The sequence below is a fragment of the Leptonychotes weddellii genome, chromosome 9 (genome assembly GCF_054177405.1).
Source record: "Leptonychotes weddellii isolate Sample4059 chromosome 9, ASM5417740v2, whole genome shotgun sequence".
Taxonomy (NCBI): Eukaryota; Metazoa; Chordata; class Mammalia; order Carnivora; family Phocidae; genus Leptonychotes; species Leptonychotes weddellii.
Window position 1 is genome coordinate 11,802,564 of NC_138377.1, and position 19,518 is coordinate 11,822,081.

Here is a 19,518-nt window from a genome sequence, read left to right on the forward strand (position 1 = left end):
GCCCAAAAGGTTTACCAAAACATATCAAAACATGATCCATTATCTCTGCTACCCTTTCAGGCAGAGGCTTCTGATTTACTTATTTTTTAAAAAATATTTATTTATTTATTTGAAAGAGAGAGAGAGAGCATGAGCAGGGGGAGGGGCAGAAGGAGAAGCAGACCAGGGAGCCTGATGTGGGCTTTGATCCCAGGACCCTGAGCTCCTGACCTGAGCCAAAGGCAAGGTGACTGAGCCACCCAGGTGCCCCCAACTACGTAAACTTCTTAATATGTCGCTCATCAAACAGTGACGCAAGCAGCTGAGGCTGTTGCCCCTAAGACCACACGTCTGATGCGTCTCTGTGCCCACTAGTGCTATTGTGTTTGCTCCATTATCCCGCACGTGGAGCAACCAGTCTACAGCAGAGAAATGGTTTTTGACAGAAACATGTCCTAATCTTTTGAATCTCTGCACAAGTAGATTCTCCACCTTGTGCTACCTCCATGGGTTGTCCTTGCCTGTGATTTAATTTAACACTCCTCCTGGGCCACGCCTGTGTGGCTCAGTCGGTTGAGAGTCTGACTCTTGGTTTTGGCTCATGGCCATGATCTCAGGGTTGTGGGATCGAGCCCCATGTCGGGCTCCACACTCGGCAGGGAGTCTGCTTGAGATTCTCCCCCTCTCCCTCTGCCCCTCCCCCTGCTCGCCTGCACACTCGCACTTGCTCTCTCTCTCTAAATTAAAATAAATAAATCTTAAAAAAAATTTAACACTCCTCCTTGTAATAATAGGTCTGCTTTGATAATCCTCCCCCATCATAGTTTCCTGGGTCCTCAGGATGGGTGGTCCCATGGGTGTTTGTCCTTTAAAGTAGTCACTGATTTGCTCTTCCTTATTACTTTATTAGTAATAGAATACTATCTTTGCCCCTTTGTTGGTCCTGGTCTGGCTTCAAAATGGTTTTCTTTGGTAAGATGGGAGACTCAGCCGTAGGTGCTCAGGACAATAACGACTTTACGTTTTTAGGATCCTTCAGATCCGTGATTACATCTCCCAGGGTCCTGGTAGCGAGCTTCTTTCTGACTTGTAACTCTGTGGGTACCACGGGTCTTCTACACAAAATATGGTATCCTGCCTCTTGGCCCTTCTCACTTTTTTTTTTTTTTTTGAGTGAGAGAGAGAGAGAACAGGGAGGGGCAGAGGGAGAGGGAGAGAGAATCTTAAGCAGGCTCCATGCTCAGCAGCGCTGGGCTCCACTCGGGGCTCGATCTTACAACCCTGAGATCATGACTAGAATCGAAATCAAGAATCAGAGGATTAACTGACTGAGCCACCCAGGTGCCCCTGGTTTGATTTTTCTTAACCCTCCAAGTGCCTTCCTGAAATGGTCTCCCTTGGGTTCGGTTTTGGCTAGTTCCACGGCAGGCCCGGCTTGCAAAGGGGATGAGTTTCCCCTGCCAATTGCACCCTGCATGGAACCGGTTTTGTTTTCACCCGCCTTTGCTGATACCTTAGGATCTTACCCCAGGTGAGATGCCTGGAAAATCTATATTCACACAAATCTATTCCCCAATTGATTATTTTTAGTTCTGCTATAGTCAGTTCAAGCAAGGCTCAAGGAGTCTCTTCTGATTCTTCCAAACTGCCTAATGTGCAGTGAGTTCATGACATGGAATCCTGTGGACGCTATGAAGGCACATACATGAGTGTGTCTTTCTACAATGTCAATGTGATTCGATCCTAAAGCGAGGTTAACCTAGTTGTAAAGCAGGTTCAGGATTCTAAATTCAAGGACATTTCACGACGCGTTTAACTTGGCTTCATACACGTCACACAAAGCCACGCACGAGATAAAGTCACACAGCAAACATGATACAAAAAGAGGTAAGAAGTTAACGAGCCGAATGCGAAGTCAGTCTGTGAACACGCAGCTGGGGTGAAGGGCATGCGGTTGGGGTGCTGGTTCCGGGCAGCTCTTGGCACCTGCTGCTTATCATGTCCACCTGCTGCTTATCATGTCCAGCCATGGAGGATCTCTGCTATGTTCAGAGATCAATGGGGCAGTTGCCCTTTTGATGTGGTCAGACGTGAAAGGTCAGCGTCTGGAGAGTCTGACAGTTTGCTGCAAAGTCCTCTCTTTAAAAGGGGTTTAATCAGTCTGGGGCCTTTGCCGGTCTTCTCTGGTTCTAGTGGTTATGGGTTCTGGATGTTGTCAGCCAGGGTTGCTTTCGGCGATACCTGGTCTTAGCGGCAACACCGTTGGCTGCTTGCATCACTGCTTGACGTGAGTCACTGCTTGACATGAGTGACTCCATCTTGTTCTCTACGGTAGCATGATGGTTAAGAGCACAGACTGAAGTCAGGTTGCCTGGATTTGACCCCAGCTTGCCGCTCACATAGCCTATCAATCAGTGGGTGGCCCCAGGCACGAGTTTTCCCATTTGTAAAATGGGTGTACTAATCGAGCCTACCCACAGAACTACTTGGAATAACAAATTAGGTGACATTTGTAAAGTATTTAAAATAGTGGCTGGCATGTAGTAAGCACGACATAGGTTTGTTAAATACATTTTATGTGAAGTGTTTGTGTAAAATGACTTGAAGTTTGATAATCTGTCACCAAAAATAACTTCCAGCTTTAGCGCCCAGGCTGCTTGTTATTGGGGGTGTGTCTTCTGTGCTTGATGACTGAAGGAGGAATGAACGGAGGCAGTTTTCTTGGGTGGCCAACAGGTGCGTGCAGTTCAGATATTCGTCAGCAGAGGGAGCCACGCAACCAAATACTGCGCAGGGGCCGGTTTCTCCAGACCAGTTAAGAAGTTCCCTTCCCAGCTGGTCTCTGGTGCTAGGCTCCCAAAAGGCCTGGGTCCTCTCCCTGGGCACCCTCTGCTGACTCACTCCCCAGGGCTGACCCGTCCTCTTTCTCACGAAACCCCTTCTGTCCGTGAAGCCTGGTATTTGGCCTCTATGAGGTTCAAACCTGGCCCCCAAAGAGGAACAGAATATGTCATCCCAAAACATGCTTCTCAGGCATGAGCATGATTTTAAGCTGGTTATTTTTAAGAATCTGCAGACATAGGAGCAGCTCTGAAAACTGATTAGAAGTTACCCTTTTGTAAAAGACATTGACAAGTATAAGGGAAATCTCCATCTGTAAGGGTGACTCCCTCATTGTACCAGGAAAAGGGACATGACCAAATCTCTGGAAACTCTTATCAAAGGAGAAGGCAATGACTGATGTCTGCATAACAACCATACCCTTGTTTTCTGTGCTTTCCTGGTGACCTCCCATTTTGTCATTAGCTGAAGATGGTATTTTAGGGAATGGCTCGGGCCATTTCTGAGAGATATTCAGTTTTCCTGGGTCTCTCCAAGGTGTATAGGAGGTATACATGTTATTAAACTTTGTTTATTTTTCTCCTGTTAATCAGTCTTTTTATTTCAGGGGTGTCTCAGCCAAGAACCTAGAAAGGTAGAGGGAAAATTAGTTTCCCTCCCCTACACCCTTCAGGCACTGCTTCTGGAATCTGTTCTCTGGCATCACTGTGACCGCCTTCCATCCCTCTGTCCAGGCTCCACCTGGCTGGCCACCCATACTGGAGGAAGACCTGCCTGAGCCCCTCTTGGGGCTGGAACCAGGTCACTCCCGGTCCTACCCCCAACCCCCTTCCTCTTTGTTTCTGCCTTGAGCTCTGGATCTCCAGAGATGAACCAAAGCTGAAGACTTTGTTTTGTTATTTTTATTTATTTTTTCTTTTTTATTTATTTTTGAAAGAGAGAGAGAGAGCACAAGCTGGGGGAGGGGCAGAGGGAGAAGCAGACTCCCCGATGAGCAGGGAGCCTGATGCGGAACTTGATCCCTGGACCCTGGGATCATGACCTGAGCTGAAGGCAGACACTTAACTGACTGAGCCACCCAGGTGCCCTAAAGCTGAAGACTTCAGGTTCCACGTGCATATTTACTGAGTGCCCAGTGGCCACCAGCCATGCACCCAGATGATGTACAGCAATGCTTTGACTTCTGTGTGTTACTAAAAGAGGACCCAGTCATTGCCTTAACTACCTCCATTTTGACCTCAGTCTGTACTTTCTGACTGATTAAGTCATCTCTTAACTCGGGGCTGAAGCCCAGGCAGGCAAAGCCTCCCGTGGTGGGAACCAAAACTGCCCCCTCCAGCAGTAAGAACTACACTGACACCAGCAGGACCCCGTGTGATTGACCCCAAGACAATGACCGACCTGACCTGTGCTGCCCAGCTGCCTGCACCTGCTGAACTTCATCCCACCGTTTTCTTAGAGAACCCTACAAGTATTTTCAGCACTTTGGAGACAGCCTTTGGGACACTAGTCTGCTGTTCTTCCCTGTGCTGGCCTCACCGAAATAAATCCCTTTCTTGTTTCAACCCAGCTCATCTCTCTGCCTCTGGATTTTGCCAGCAGTGAGCGGCCGAACCCTGTCTGGGCCCCACTAAGAACATTGCACTCAATTGTGCTAAATGTTACCACTGGGGGAAGCTGGTAAAGGTTATGCAGGATCTCTCTGTATGATTTCTAACAAGTGCATGTGAATCCATAATTATCTCAAAACTAAAAGTTTAAGTTTTAGAAATATGGATCACTACCATTGATTGAATGATTACTCTGTGAACCAACTTGGCACACTTTTATCTTATTTAATTATCACTGAGATCTAAGAAAGAGGTATCATCACCCCTATTTTATGAGGAGCTGGGGTTCAGAGAGGTTGGGGAGATTCGGCTAGGAAGTGGTGTGGGTCAAGATTTGAATTACTCAAAAGCCTAAGCACCTCACTAGGTGGGTTCAATGGGCAGAAGAAAGAATCAGTGTTATTTAAAGAATGATGAATAGAAATTAACAACCCAAAGGAAAGGAGAAAGTGGAAAAAAAACAAAACAAAAGGAACAGAGCCTCAGAGGTCTGGGATCATATCTAGTGTTATAACATACACGTAAATGCAGCCCCAGAAGAAAGGGGAATACAAAAGGCAAAAAAAAAAATTGTGAAAAATGAATTGCTGAGAACACCTCAAGGTAGGTGAAAAAACATTCACTCACAGATCAAGAAGTTCAACGAACTCGAGGTAAGACAATCACAATATAGAACGGAAGGTAGATAAGTGGCTGTGGACAACGTCTTCACAGAGGTGCTGGCCACAGCCATGGGGCTCTCCAAGGCGGGGGACGTGGAGGAAGAGGCCAGTCCTGTCGGCCCAGGGCAGACTCATCAGACAGGAGTCAGGGGCATGGGGTGGGGGTGGGGGGGCAGAGGGACGACGCGACGGAAGTCCTTGCAGTGTAGGGGTCAAGGAAGCAATGGGGAGAGAATTCTCAAGGACGTCAGTGGTGTCAGGTGCATAGGGCAACATAGAAGCATCGGGACAGGGAACCGAAAGGCGGGTGGATATGGTCCTTAAGGAGATCTCCCGGGCATGTTCCACCAATGCGCTGGGACTCTAGATGGGAGTGGAGTCTTCCTCCGGGACATTTTGGCAATATGTCAGTGCTTTACAAATGTGAATCTTGACCCCCTCATTCTAAGGCTAGGAGTTTATCTTGCAAAAATTACTAAGTGTGGGCACGTGGATTTCTGTTCATTTGTTGTGATAATAATGACAGCTGACTTGTGTTAAGTGATTACCACACGCTGGGTGCTTGGCCTGCGTTATCTCATTTACGTCAGCGAGTACTTTTATACCCATTTTACAGATGAGGAAACTGAGGCACAAAGAGGTTGAGTAACTTACCAAAGGCACGTAATACGTGGGAAAGCTCAGATCTTTCTGACCCAGAGCCCCTGCTCTCAAATGTGAAAGCAGCATAAACATCAAAAAATACAGGCTCGTATACATGATGGCAAATCTGACAACCAAAATATCACATTATTGCCTGTCTCTTCCCCTCCCAGAGTTCCGCTACATGAGGCTGGGGACCTGGACCTCCTCTGACTTGTTCCCCAGTGCCTAAAATAGTGCTCGGCGCATTGTAGACGTTCAATAAATATTTAGTGAATGAAGGAAATAAACCCATGTAATAGAATATTACAGATTATTAAAATTCATTTCTTTCAAGGAGTAGTTAATGACATGAGAAACATATTCATGATAAATGATGGTGATATTATTTTAAGTAAAAAGGGAAAATATAACACTAAATATATAGTACGGTCCCAATTTTGCTTACGGGCTTATTATACATAAGGGGGAAAAAAAGGTTAAGGAAACACACCAAACTGTTAGCTGGGGTTTTTATCTATCTAAGTGGTAGAACAATTTCTTTTCAAAAGATTATTTATTTATTTCAGAGAAAGAGAGTGTGAGCAGGGGAAGCAGCAGAGGGAGAGGGAGAAAGAGAATCCCAAGCAGACTCCCTACTGAAAACCCTGGAGGGGAGTGGAGGTGATTTCAGTGTAAATGTCTCTGCACGTGGCCAGACACAGTGCAGAACAGTTGAGCAGGACACCCCATTCCTTCAATCAGTAAACAAGGAGGCCCCACCAGGTACCTGGGGCAGGGACACAGTGATACAGGGATATGGGGAGTGAGCAGGAGATGTGGCAGCCAAAAGACAGTGTCTGGGCATTATAAACCTTTGTCCCCAGTAATAATCATCTAACTCTTGTGGGATAAGTGCTCAGAGAGTAGGGTGAGGAGATATGGCCAGGGTAGAGAGCAGATGTGAGGGTCAGGGACAAGAGGTCCTGGGGTAGATACTGTTGTGGGAGAGGAAGAACTTTGCCTCTACCCTCTTAGATTCAGTCAATGGGGACATGCAAATTAAACTGAAAAGAGACATCAACAGGAGAAAAAAAGGCTTATTTGTATGCATAGCAAAAGAAGCTAACAGAAGTAGGTATCCATGTAGTTCAATACATGGATAAAGTTAGAGGCTTATATACTTAAGCTTAGTAGGAGAAAGTGGGGGGAGAGGCTTCTATGGGAACAGCAAATAGGTTTCTTTAGAAAAGACAAATGGATTTTTAGGAAAACAAATGGGAGATAGGAAGTTTGTGATGATGCTTGTCTATATGGGTACGCGTAGCCTTTCCATCTTCTTCAGGGGCGTGAAACTCCCCCAGAGAGGAGTTTACTGTAGGTTTACCTTTGGTCTCTCTCCTGGAAGTAGACTTGTCCCAAAGAGGGAATTCATGGAAGCCTCATTTCCTAGAAGTTGCAGCTGTTAGTCAGATAAGGGAGGCTCTGAGAAGGTTTCTTTCTGCATCTGTTGAGTTTCAAATGTTTTCAGCTTAATCTTTGTACCAACTCTGGGGTTCTGAGTGGATCCCCACGGTGTTGAAGATGAAATCTGAAAGGAGGAGGGAGCCAGGCAGAGATGTTCCCAAGCAAAGGTCGTGGGGTCCCCAGCAGCTAAGCAGAGGTACAGAACAACTGGATGGGAAGTTGTAGAGTGTGAACTTAGGGTGCATCCCAGTCTGAAAACTCTCTGGATTTTCTAGAGACAAAAAGGCAAAGAAAATACAGGTTGGGAGCCAGAATGTCTAAGTTAGACCCGACGGCCCATCAGCTGTGTGGTCTTTATGTCTCTGAGCGCCAATTTCTCACCAGCAAACTGGGAGTAATTTACCAAAGACCAAGAGCACTTGGCTCCGGGGGGGCCCAAACGGACCGGGTTCGGCCACTTGTCCTAGTAAATCCAGAAGCAGAGAGAGAGCAGTGGTGAAATGAGAAAGGGATTTATTTCGGTGAGGCCGGCTCAGGGAAGAACAGCAGACTAGTGTCCCAACGGCTGTCTCCAAAGTGCTGTAAATACTTGTAGGGTTCTCTAAGAAAATGGTGGGACGAAGGTCAGTGGATGCAGGCAGCTGGACAGCACAGGTCAGGTCGGTCATTGTCTTGGGGTCAATCACACGGGGTCCTGCTGGCGTCAGTGTAGTCCTTACTGCTGGAAGGGGCAGTTTCGGTTCCCACCACGGGAGGCTTTGCCCGCCTAGCCCCGAGTTAAGAAATGAGCTGGGGAGAAGAACTTAATCAGTCAGAAAGTACAGATTGAGGTCAAAATGGAGGTAGTTAAGTCAACCACTGGGTCCCGTTTACAGGCACACTCATTTTCCTCCCCACCCCCAAGCCCTAGCAACCACAAATCTGTTCTGATTTCCATAATTTTGTCATTTCCAGCACGCTTAACAAAAAGAATCATACAGGTTGTTACCTTGGGGGATTTTTTTTTTTTTCATTCAGCGTATACATTAGTTTTCTAGGACTACTGTGGAACCAGGTACCACCAACTGGGTGCCTTAAAATGCCAGAAATGTCCTGTCTCACGATTCTGAAGGTGAGAAGTCCAAAATCAAGGCGTTGGAGGGGCCTTGCTCTCTGGGAGGCTGTGGGAGAAGCTGTTCTATGTCCCTCCCTTAGCCTCCAGCGTCCCCTGGCTTGAGGCTGCACAGCTTCTGTCTCCGTCTTCCCGTGGCCATCTTGTTAGAAGGACACCAGTCGTAGTGGGGTAGAGGCCCCCCCTCGTCCAGCCTGGCCTCGCCTTAACGGATTATATCTGCAATGATTCTATTTCCAAATAAGGCCACATCCGGAGGTATTGGGAGTTAAGACTTAAACATATCTTTTTTGGGAAGGGAACACAGTTCAACCTATAACAACGTCATTCCCTAGAGACTCACTATTCGCTTTTCTCAAAGACAAAACACAACACACCACACTTTATATAGAATTCTCTGTTCATGCACCTCTCTCTCCTCACAGATCGTCAGCCACGGAGCTCTCCCTCCTCTGGGCCAGCAGCACTTCCAGCATGCAGGAGGCACTCGGTAAGTGTCTGTGGAGGAGGCATGGCCGAGGCCTCCCCAGACCCATCGTGTCTGTGTCCCGCCCACCAAGCTCGGGAAGGCCGTCGCCAGCTGCCATTCCCAGTGTTGCTGCGGGGGGTGGCACCGTGGATGTGTGCCACACATCCTTTGTCCTGCCCTCCTTCTTTCCATTTTGCCTCGGACTTCTCCCTCCCTGGCCTCTGTCTTCTCTCTCCCTCCCCAATCTGACCAGTCTCCAAAAGCAGGGGCTGAAATGGAATAGAAAGTAGAAAGAGAGAAGAAATGTGGATGAAAATCAATTTTTTAAAAATAGAAGGAATAAGGGCGCCCGGTTGGCTCAGTCGGTTGAGCGTCCGACTCTTGATTTCGGCTCAGGTCTGCTCTCAGGGTGGTGAGATCGAGCCTCTGTGTCGGGCTCCGTGCTCAGCGGGGAGTCTGCTTCAGGATTCTCTCCCTCTCCCTCTGCTCCTCCACTCCCTCACTCTCTCTCTCTCTCTCTAAATAAATAAATATATATATAAAATCTTTATAAAAAATAGAATGAATAACTATAACAACAACAAATAAAGAAATTTAGGGTATAAAGGCATTCTGCATCCATTTTACAAGTGAACAAAGCATGAATCTGATGCTGATTGTAGGGTGATTACTGTGAGGGGCTACATGAGAGTTTGATCCTAAATCTTTCACTTCCAGGTTGGTTTTCATGGCACAATCAGGCCATTCTTGTCAAAGCTCTTGTCCTGGGGTGTTAGCTGGTCTGCCCTCACCACATCCTCTGGGGCCAGGCATTTGCTTGAGGCGAGAGCAGCTCTCTATCACCCCTGTCATAGACTTCCCACAGTCCTGCATTGTTGGCACTATTTGCGGTTCTCCTTGTGCATCTGGATGGCAGCATCTGACAATCACACATCAGCAAGAGACTGAGGATAGACTTATTGACTTGACATACTGGGAAGAGGCTACAGAGGGGTGGTGACTGGGTGGGGACTGGTTTTATAAGGGCCGAACTCATTAGTAAAATGGTAGCGTGACTTCCCATAGCCTGGGACTGGTGGATGCTGGGATATCAATCACTGGCATAATGAGGACCCCTCTGAGCCCCTACTCAGGGCTTTGTGGTCCAGGTTGCTGGCAGGATGGCTCTGCCACGAGCTTCATGTAATCAGAGCAAGGGTTCAGAACATGGCATTCCTGAGACCACCTTGGTTCATGGCCTGGCCCCTCGACCTCTCAGCTGGGTGACCTTGGGCAAGTCACCTGACCTCTTTGGGTCTCAATTTCCTTCTCCATAAAATTAGGTTGTAACTGAGATGATGCATTGGAAGCCCATCCTGTAGAGTTTAGTGCATAAAAACCACTTACTCTATATATTCCAGGACTCTAGCTGACTCATTTACTCTCATCTACTCTACATACACCCTGACTTCTGGGCTCAGAGATCTACTTACAGTTTCCCAAAGAACTGTGTTTATTCATTCATTTGTAAAGGGAAGCAGAAAAAGGCATGTGGTGGCTGTTTCAGAAGTTAGGAGAAACCCTGAAATGGAGAACAGACACACTCTTCCACCTGCTGGGAGAGATAGACCCCACAGGGCTGAATCCTATCCACTCCCACCAGCAGCCATAATGGCCCCTCTCCAAGACTAGACATTGGAGAGAGGAGGGCACACGTGGAAGCAGAAAGCACTCCAGATTTTCCCTTCCCCCATTCAAGTCAAGTGAGCAAAACCCAAGTAGTTAGAGATGCGGGCGTTCCTGTAACAACAGGGACCGGTGTCTTGCTCCCCAGCTGCAGGTGTGCTAAGTTGCAGACGTGTGTGGGCACCAGGTTGCAGCCTGGGAGGGAGTAATTTTGGTGGGAACTTACATGTGTGCCTGGAGTTGGAGGACCCACTTGGGAGCATGCCCGGGGCAGCTTGCGGTGGCAGTTGGAATGAGAGGACAGTCACAGACAGCCTGTATGTCTGTTGCTCATCATGGAACAAGAGGACGCCACAGAAAGTAGCTGGCTTGAACCTTTAGTGCATCTGGACCAAGATGCTGTCTGCAAGCATGAGGAAACCCTGGCAGGAAGAGAGAGTCTTTGTGACAGCCTCCCAGGGGCAGGAGCTGGGGGTCACGAGAGGTCAGCTGGAGAATGCAAAGCCAAAGTCAGGGGGCAGGGCACTGTGGAGGTATCCGCGGGGAGCCTTGGCAGAACCCTGCTGTGCTTCATAGAAGAGCTGGCATGTTGACCAGGGGATATCAGCCAAAAGAGAATGACAAATAGCCCCAGCTAAGACTCAGTTCTCAAAATGAGATAATATCACTTCCTAGGGGAGCATCTGTAAGTGTGAGGGGCTGCTTTTGTCACAATGATGGCGGGGGAGGGAGGCCGTCCTGGCATTTAGTGGGCTGGGATGCTGGACCTCTTGTGATACACGAAACCATCCAGCTTAAGGAAGAATGGCCCTTCCAAAATGCAACATACTCTGGAACCACAAAAGATACCAAATAGCCAAAGCAATCATGAGAAAGAGGAACAAAGCTGGAGGCATCACTCTTCCCGATTTCAAGATACATTACAAAGCAATAGTATTCAAAACAGTATGGTATTGGCATAAAAGCAGACACGTAGATCAACAGAACAGAATAGAAAGCCCAGAAATAAACCCATGCATATATGGTCAATTAATTTAGCTTCATCAAAGCAGTTAGGAATACACAATGAGCAAAGGACAGTCTCTTAAATAAATGGTGCTGGGAAAACTGGACAGACACATGCAAAAGAAGGAAACTGGAACACTTACCTTATGCCATACACAACAATGTACTCAAAGATTTGAATGCAAAAAAAAAAAAAAATTTGAATACAAGACCTGAAACCTAAAACTCCTAGAAGAAATGATAGGTGGTTAAGTTCTTTGGCATTAGTCTTGGTAATGATTATTTGGATTTGACACCAAAAACAAAGGCCACAAAAGCAAGACTAAGCAGGCAAAAGGACATAAACCGAAAGTTTCTGCACAGTGAAGAAAACCATCAACAAGATGAAAAGGCAGCCTACTGAATGGGAGAAAATATTTACAAACAACCTCTGATAAAAGGTTAATATCTAAAATGTATATAGAACTCATACAACTCAATATCAAAAACAAGCAAGCCGATGAAGAATGGGCAAATTATCTGAATAGACATTTTTTCCAAAGAAGACATACAGATGACCAACAGGTGCATAACAGGTACTCAACATCACTCATCTTCAGGGAAATGCACATCAAAACCACAATGAGATATTGTCATGCATCTGCTAGAAGGGCCAGTATCAAAAAGACGACAGATGACAACTGCTGGGGAAGATGTGAAAAGGGAAGCTTTGTGCACTGCTGGTGGGAATGCGAATTCATGCAGCCACTGTGGAGAACAGTACAGAGGTTCCTCAAAAATTTAAAAATAGAGCTACCCCATGATCTGGCAATTCCACTTCTGGTTATTTGTCTGAAGGAAATGAAAACACTAACTCGAAAAGATATCTGCGCCCCCATCTTCATTGCAGCTTTATTTACAATAGCCAAGACATGGAAGCAACCTAAATGTCCACTGATGGATGAGGGGATAAAGATGTATTTATAGTACAATGTGTACACACACACACACACACAGAGGAATATTATTCAGCCATAAAAAAGAAGGAAATCTTGCCATTTGGGATAACATGGATGGACTTTGAGAGTATTATGCTGAGTGAAATAGGAAAAGATAAATACAATTTGATCTCACTTATATGTGGATTCTTAAAAAAAGCCAAACCACCTGAACCCAGATATCCAGAGAACAGATTGGGGGTTGTCAGAGGCAGGGGGTGGGGAACGGGGGCTGTGAAATGAGTGAAGGTGGTCACAAGGTACAAACTTCAGTTATAAAATAAGAAAGTCCTAAGGAGGTAATGCACAGCATGGCGACTGTAGTTAATAATACTGTATTGCATATTTGAAAGTTGCTAAGAGAGTAGATCCCAAAAGTTCTCACCATAAGAAAAGAAAATAATTTTGTCTTTACAGTGGTGATCACCTCACAATATATACAGGTAGAGAATCATTATGTTCTACACCTGAAACTAATACAATGTTATATGTCCATTTTATCTCAATAAAAAGAATAAAATGCAACACACTCCCTTGAGGAGCTCAGATTCAGTAACAGACTTTTGCAGCATCTCTAATCCCTCCGGCCAGGTGCAGTCAGAGCCACAGACTAGGGAGGGTTCTGGAAGGGCAGGAAAGGAGAGGCCCCGCCCCTTAACCACTGCTGTGTGTTTGTGTGGGTCGGTGTCTTGAGCTATGAATTGGGTCTGAGTTGGGGGATGAGGGATGCTTTAGACTGGAGTAGACTTTAATTGGAGTGAGTCTTCTGAAAATGTGACTGTTCCTAATACTAGAAATGACCAAAAGTGCTGGGATCTGCCCAAGATATCCAGGGGTGGGAAGGAGGATTTTTCAAGGCATGGGTGAAAGCACAGTTGGAGAAAAAAATTTTTTAAAGATTTACTTATTTATTTATTTATTTATTTGGAGGGGAGGGGCAGAAGGAGAGGGAGAGAGAAGAAGAGAAGGAGAGAGAGAGAGAGAAGCTGAGTGCCAACGGGGGTGGGGGACTCAATCCCACAACACTCAGATCAGGACCTGAGCTGAAATCAAGAGTCAGATGCTTAGCCGGCTGAGCCACCCAGACATCCCCAGGTTGGAGAAAATTAAAACTATTTCCAGTTTGAACTCAACCTGAATTGTAATAAACTAGTTGTTCATTCACTCATGCATTCATTCAATATCCACTGAGAAATGACCATGGGCCAGGCACTGCGCATATTGCTGGATAGACCAAGCTCCTATTCTGATGGAACATACACTCTAGTTAGTTTGCATTTCATTCCTTTGTGCCTTTGCACAGGCTGTTCCCTCTACCTGGAGTTCCTGGCTCTCTTCATCTTCCCACTCCTGATGAGATTCTTCCAGACTCTGGGCAGGCTTCACTCCTGGAGCAGCATCAGGAGCCCCTTCTTCCCATTCCCTCAGTAATTACAAGTATCAGCCTGCTCCAATCACTGGCTCATGTGCTCGTTCCTCCCCTAACCAAGTTACCTCCAGCACCTCGAGGAAAACACGCACCAAATTATGACAGAAAACTCTGAAATGACTGTCAGGTGACTGGGGAAAAATCTGCCTCTCTTTAATTACCACCGGGAGATCCTAAGCATGTCATTCTCCACCATGAAACTCTGGGCCTCACTCTTCCCATCTGTAAAGTGGGTTTATAATCCTTGCATTCTCAGGTGTCATGGGGATGGAATAGAGCTGGGTGGATGGAAAGCCCTTCCCGGGGGCTAGGCTGCTGGGTGCTTTACCCCTGTGGGTGCAGGTGTGTTCTAGCCACGGCCTTGGTGGGACCTTGCTAAACAATTACTATGGCTTCTGAATTATCCCTCACACTGCAAAATCAGGACTCTGATGAGCTTGTAGACATTTTCTAGGGCTTGTAGGTTTACGGATTGACTCCTCAGAAGGATGATGATGATGATGATTTATCACCTCTCTAGTTGCTTCTCTCCTAATTTCCTGCTTTTCAGCCAAATGGGACCAGTTCTTGTTTCTTGTGCATGCCCTGGGCTTCCCACCTTCCTGCCTTTACTCATACTTCTAACTCTGTCACTAGCTGTTGAACTCCTATTCAACCTTCAAGACCCACCTAGATGCCACCTGTCAATAAAGCTTTTCCTGACACTGTCCGCCCCCCCCCAAAGTTGTGCTCCTGACTTAGAACCTTTTCATTTGTTGACTTAATTAGGGAGGTTGTGCATGTCTCATCTCTTTTTGGAACCTGGCAGCTCTGGGACTAAGGACCATAACCGTTTTTTGTCTGTGCCCTGCCACGTGTACCTGACTCAGAGGCTTGTGTATGGGGGAAATGCAAGAAACTTCCCAGAGAATGGAACTGAGATCTTGGGCGACACAGTGGGTCCTGGGACAGAAGCCAAGCAGCCCAACGTCTGAACTGACCTCTGTCAGACCATCGCAGTCTGCCTGGGCCTGGCTCCACATCTTGGCAGCAGAGGCACCTGCCAATGCATGCCCATTTCATTCCCATAGGCTTCCCCCAGCTCCCAGGAGAAATCAGCTGTGTGCCTGGGGAAGCCCTCGCGGAGGTAAGACTAGGTACACTTTGTTAACAAGAGCGTTCACTATATGTCAAAACTTGGCTTCCTCTATCTCAGCAAAACCCTCTTGACAGAGTAGAGTCCCTGGGAAGGCAGCAGTCCCCGTGGCGTTTGAACAGCTGAAAAACCAGCTGCTGGAAAAATTCCAGCCAAACGGCTGCCAGCAGTGGATTGACTAATTTATGGAATCCAATTTGCCATATTAATGGTGAACCTCCTTACTCAGGTGTGTCGTCTCTATGCACAGGGCAGAGAGCAGTAGAATGAGGAACTGATTTCAAAGAGAGTGGAGAGGCAGGGAGCCAGCTTGCAGGCTGGAGCTGGAGAAAACCCTGACCGACGGGGGTCTCAGGCTCCAGACCCTCCAGGATCCTTTTCCTTTCAGCCTGGAGAGATCACAGAGCTCCATGGCTTGGTATATGCCCGCCGGACTTCAGGGTGTTGTTATGGAGCATTTATGGAGCATCTATTGTATGCATGGCACACTGGCTCAGGAATTAGAGAACGTGGCTCTGCCATTTATGGGATGACAACCAATTTCTCCTATCTGGACCTCGTTTCCCTCACTGTAAAGTGGGGATGATGGTGACAGTGACATGAAAGCTTCCGTTTGGTGAGCACTTTCAGTGTGCCAGGCTCTGTGCCAAGAGCTTTCCTGCCGTACCCTAACACAGAACCACCAACAGCACCATTTTACAGATGGACAAGAAAAAACAAGGCTTAGAGAGTGTGCTGGGTTGGATAGTGTGTCTTCAGCCTGCCACCACCTCCTATTCATGTCCTTCCTGGAACTTCAGAACGTGACCTTATTTGGTTATTTGGAAATAGGGTCATTGCAGATGTCATTAGTTGAGTTGGGTGGGTGAACACTGGAGTTAATATTGGAGTGGGGTTGGCCTTTACTCCAGTACGACTGGTGTCCTTACAAAGAGAGGCTTTCTAGCCTCCTAGTTCTGGAGGCTAAATTTTGGTTATTTTAAGCCACCCAATTTGTGGTAATTTGTTATGGCAGCCCTAGGAAACTAACACAGAGAGGTTAAGTTGCCCAAGGCCACACAGCTGGGAAACAGAAACCCTGGGATTCCAAAGCAGATTCTGATTCCAGAGCCCCTGTGATGAGCCATTAGTCTTGATTAAATGAGTCAGTTGTGTAAATCAGCTCCCGGGATGCAGCAAAAGCTAAAGAAGTGCTAGTTGCTGTTAACAGTTGCTGTTGCTATTAATTATACATTATCATGGGCTCTCTCCCTCCTCTGCACACTTCACAGGGTTGATGTGAAGATCGGGAAGATAATGAATGCTTTGAAATCTTTCAAGATCCAGACAACTGTAAATTATATTATTGTTCATATTCTCAGAGACAATGAGGTAAAGAAAAAATACAGCTAATATCCTTCCACGACCCACTGAAGTGTGTTTAGTCAAAGTGACACCAGTTCATCGTAATGAGAGGGAGGTGGGCGACAAACGATTCTGTTGTCTTCTGGAGAGAACTCGAGATTTTCCTGCTGCCTCATCCATGTTCCTCAATGCTGCCAACTACAAGGAAAGAGGGTGAGGGAACAGCTCCCCCAAGCCCCACCCTGTGCCACGTGACTTTGCAGTTCTCACTTCCATGGCTGGTGCGTGTTCCCCCCTTGGGGTTGGCCAGGTGACTTGCCGGTCAGTAGAATGAGATGGAGGCGATGAAGTGCTTAGTCTTTGGCATTTCTACCTGCCCTCTGGCGCCTCTGCCATCAGCACGAGAAGAGTGTTCCCGGGCAGCTTGCCGATTCCTGGTGGCGGATGAGAGACACCTGGTGCGGAGCCGCCTCCAGGGAGCACAGCCTGGCTCAGCCAATCCCCAGCCATGCACGCCTGAGGGAAATCGGTGCTCCTCACTGATGGCCACTGAAGTTTTGAGGGTGTTTGTTAGGCAGTGTTATGATAGCCAAAGCAAACTGATACACACTCCCAAGGACTTTCTCCTTTACAAATCTAGCTGTGCAAATGATGCTATGGTCACCTGGAGCTTTGGCACACAGGGGGACTCTGGAGCTTTAACAGCATCTGGAATGGAGCCATAGTCATAGCCCTGCTCTGAGTCTTCCCTGCAACGGGCCTGTGCTTTTCCCAAACCAACCATCCATCCATCCATCCATCCATCCACCCAACCATCCATCCAACCATCCATCCATCCATCCACCCAACCATCCATCCATCCATCCATCCACCCAAACATCCACCAACCATCCATCCAACCATCCATCCATCCATCCATCCATACATACATACATACATACATCCACCCAAACATCCATCCAACCATCCATCCAACCATCCATCCATCCACCCATCCATCCATCCATCCATCCACCCAACCATCCATCCATCCAACCATCCATCCATCCATCCACCCAACCATCCATCCAACCATCCATCTACCCATCCATTCACCCATTCATCCTATGTCTGTTTATGGAGAATATCCTATGTGTCAGATGCTCTGCTAGATACTAGCCTCATTGCAGTAAACAAGACAAAGAGCCCACCTTCACTAGAGCTCACATTCTGGTGGGGAGATACAACAGAGAGATAAACCCACCAATAAATACCATCAGGGTATGTGGAGGGCCAGATGTGATCTGTTGTTTCTTAGCTCCATTCCCTCACCCCCTCTTCCCAGTAATGACAGAAAGAGAAGAACAAGGATGACGACAATAGAAATAATAGCCACCACTTACTGATGGCTCATGCTGTGCTGGACATTTCACATGCATTAGCTCATTGTACCATCATGACAGCCCTATGAGGCTGTGCTGTTGTTATCCCCATTTCACAGTTGCAGAGAAGTTGAATAACTAGCCCAGGGCCATACTGTTGGCGAATCAAGGATGGGAAGAAATTCAAACCCAGGTTTTCTGGACCCCAAAAGCTTTCCAACACATCCTCTCTCCAACCTTTGTGTGACTCATCCCTCCAACATGCCTTTGTACATACCCTCAACTTCTTTTTTTTTTTAAAGATTTTATTTATTTATTTGAAAGAGAGAGAATGAGAGAGAGCACATGAGAGGGGGGAGGGTCAGAGGGAGAAGCAGACTCCCTGCTGAGCAGGGAGCCCGACGCGGGACTCGATCCAGGGACTCCAGGATCATGACCTGAGCCGAAGGCAGTCGCCCAACCACCTGAGCCACCCAGGCGCCCCCATACCCTCAACTTCTAATGCACCTTCTCCCCTCATGACTGCTAGCTACGAAAAGCCTACTGGGTGCCAGGCAGCACCTAGATACTGCATATACATTATTGTTTCTAATCCTCCCAAGGACACCTCATGTTAGGTATCTTATATGTGGAGTTGCTGAGTCTCAGAGGCTAAATAATTTGTCTCTGGTCACACAAATGGTAAACAATGGAGCTGGGATTGTAGCCTTGGTCTGCTTGGCTTCAACACCCACGTTCTTTCACCATCTCACATTGATCCATCATCAGCAAACTCCTACACATCCATCAAGACCCAGTCTAAATGTAACCTCTTTGTGAAGTCAACCTTGACTCTCTGAGGCATGGTGTTTCTACTTCTGTACTCCCACTGTTCCTTTAATATGATATTAGTTTGTGGTTATTTGTTTACTTCTGTGTCTTTCTCCCTAGGCAGTGGGCTCCCCAAAGGCAGGGCTTGTCTGGCAGCGCTCCATTAACAATAATCTTGCCTCTTCCTCCAGAGACTGGGGCTCTGTGCATTTCATTTCACTTCTGATTTTAAACTAACTTCACCTGTTAGTCCATTTGTCCACTTATTTCTGCCATTTCCTACTAATCCAGTTAGTGTGGAATGAGGAGTCTGTCCCAGTGGAACTAATGGAAAAGCATGCTCAAGGTCAAGTCCAGCCCTTAGCAATATTGTGGACTCTGCCTTTGACCACTTCTGTCCCCACCCCTGTGGGCACCTCAGCCTCTCTGGCTGTATCTTTCCCCTCTTATTAGGAACACCGGCTGATAAACATTCACCCTCAAGTTAAAGTCCCTGGAATCCTGTTCCTCAGGGACCTGCATTCAATCCAGAGATAGCTAAGAGTGGAATTTCACTTGCCTGCACTTGGAGCAGGGCTGTGGTGTGACTTTCGGGATCTCTTTCCTCTATAAAACATCTCAGAAATTATATTTTATGACTGCATATTGGTATAAAGTCAAATACAATCCAGGGTGATTTATATTCCTTCTTCCCTCCCTCCCTCCCTACCTCCCTCCCTCCCGCTCTCTCTCTCCCTCCCTTCTTTCCTTCCTTTTTTGGGACAAAAGATAAAACTTTGTTTTGGAAAATCTGAGTTGGTGGAAGTCTCTAACCAGAATGTTTGGCCCATCTATTTACTATATGTATACAGGGGCTGGGATTTCCCATGCACAGCTGGCCATGTCCCCCCTCAGCCTAGGATATATTTATCTCCTTCAACAACTATCATTTCCTTCCTCTAGCCCTGGGACTGCTACTAGCCACAAAATAGACACAGCTTTTCAGGGTGACATCCCGTCATGTAATTCCTGGGCACCATCTCCTAATCCCTC

General features: G+C 46.9%; 1 protein-coding gene across 1 annotated transcript in view; it reads right to left on the reverse strand.

The window, feature by feature from the left end:
• PSMC1 (proteasome 26S subunit, ATPase 1) overlaps positions 1-18,662 on the reverse strand; it is a 38,246-nt gene extending 19,584 nt beyond the window's left edge. Inside the window, exon 1 of the mRNA XM_081830076.1 lies at positions 18,659-18,662. Within this exon, the coding sequence (XP_081686202.1) occupies positions 18,659-18,660 (2 nt within the window). The 5' untranslated portion in view covers positions 18,661-18,662. The remainder of the gene's footprint in view (positions 1-18,658) is intronic.
• Between the last annotated feature and the right edge of the window lie 856 nt (positions 18,663-19,518).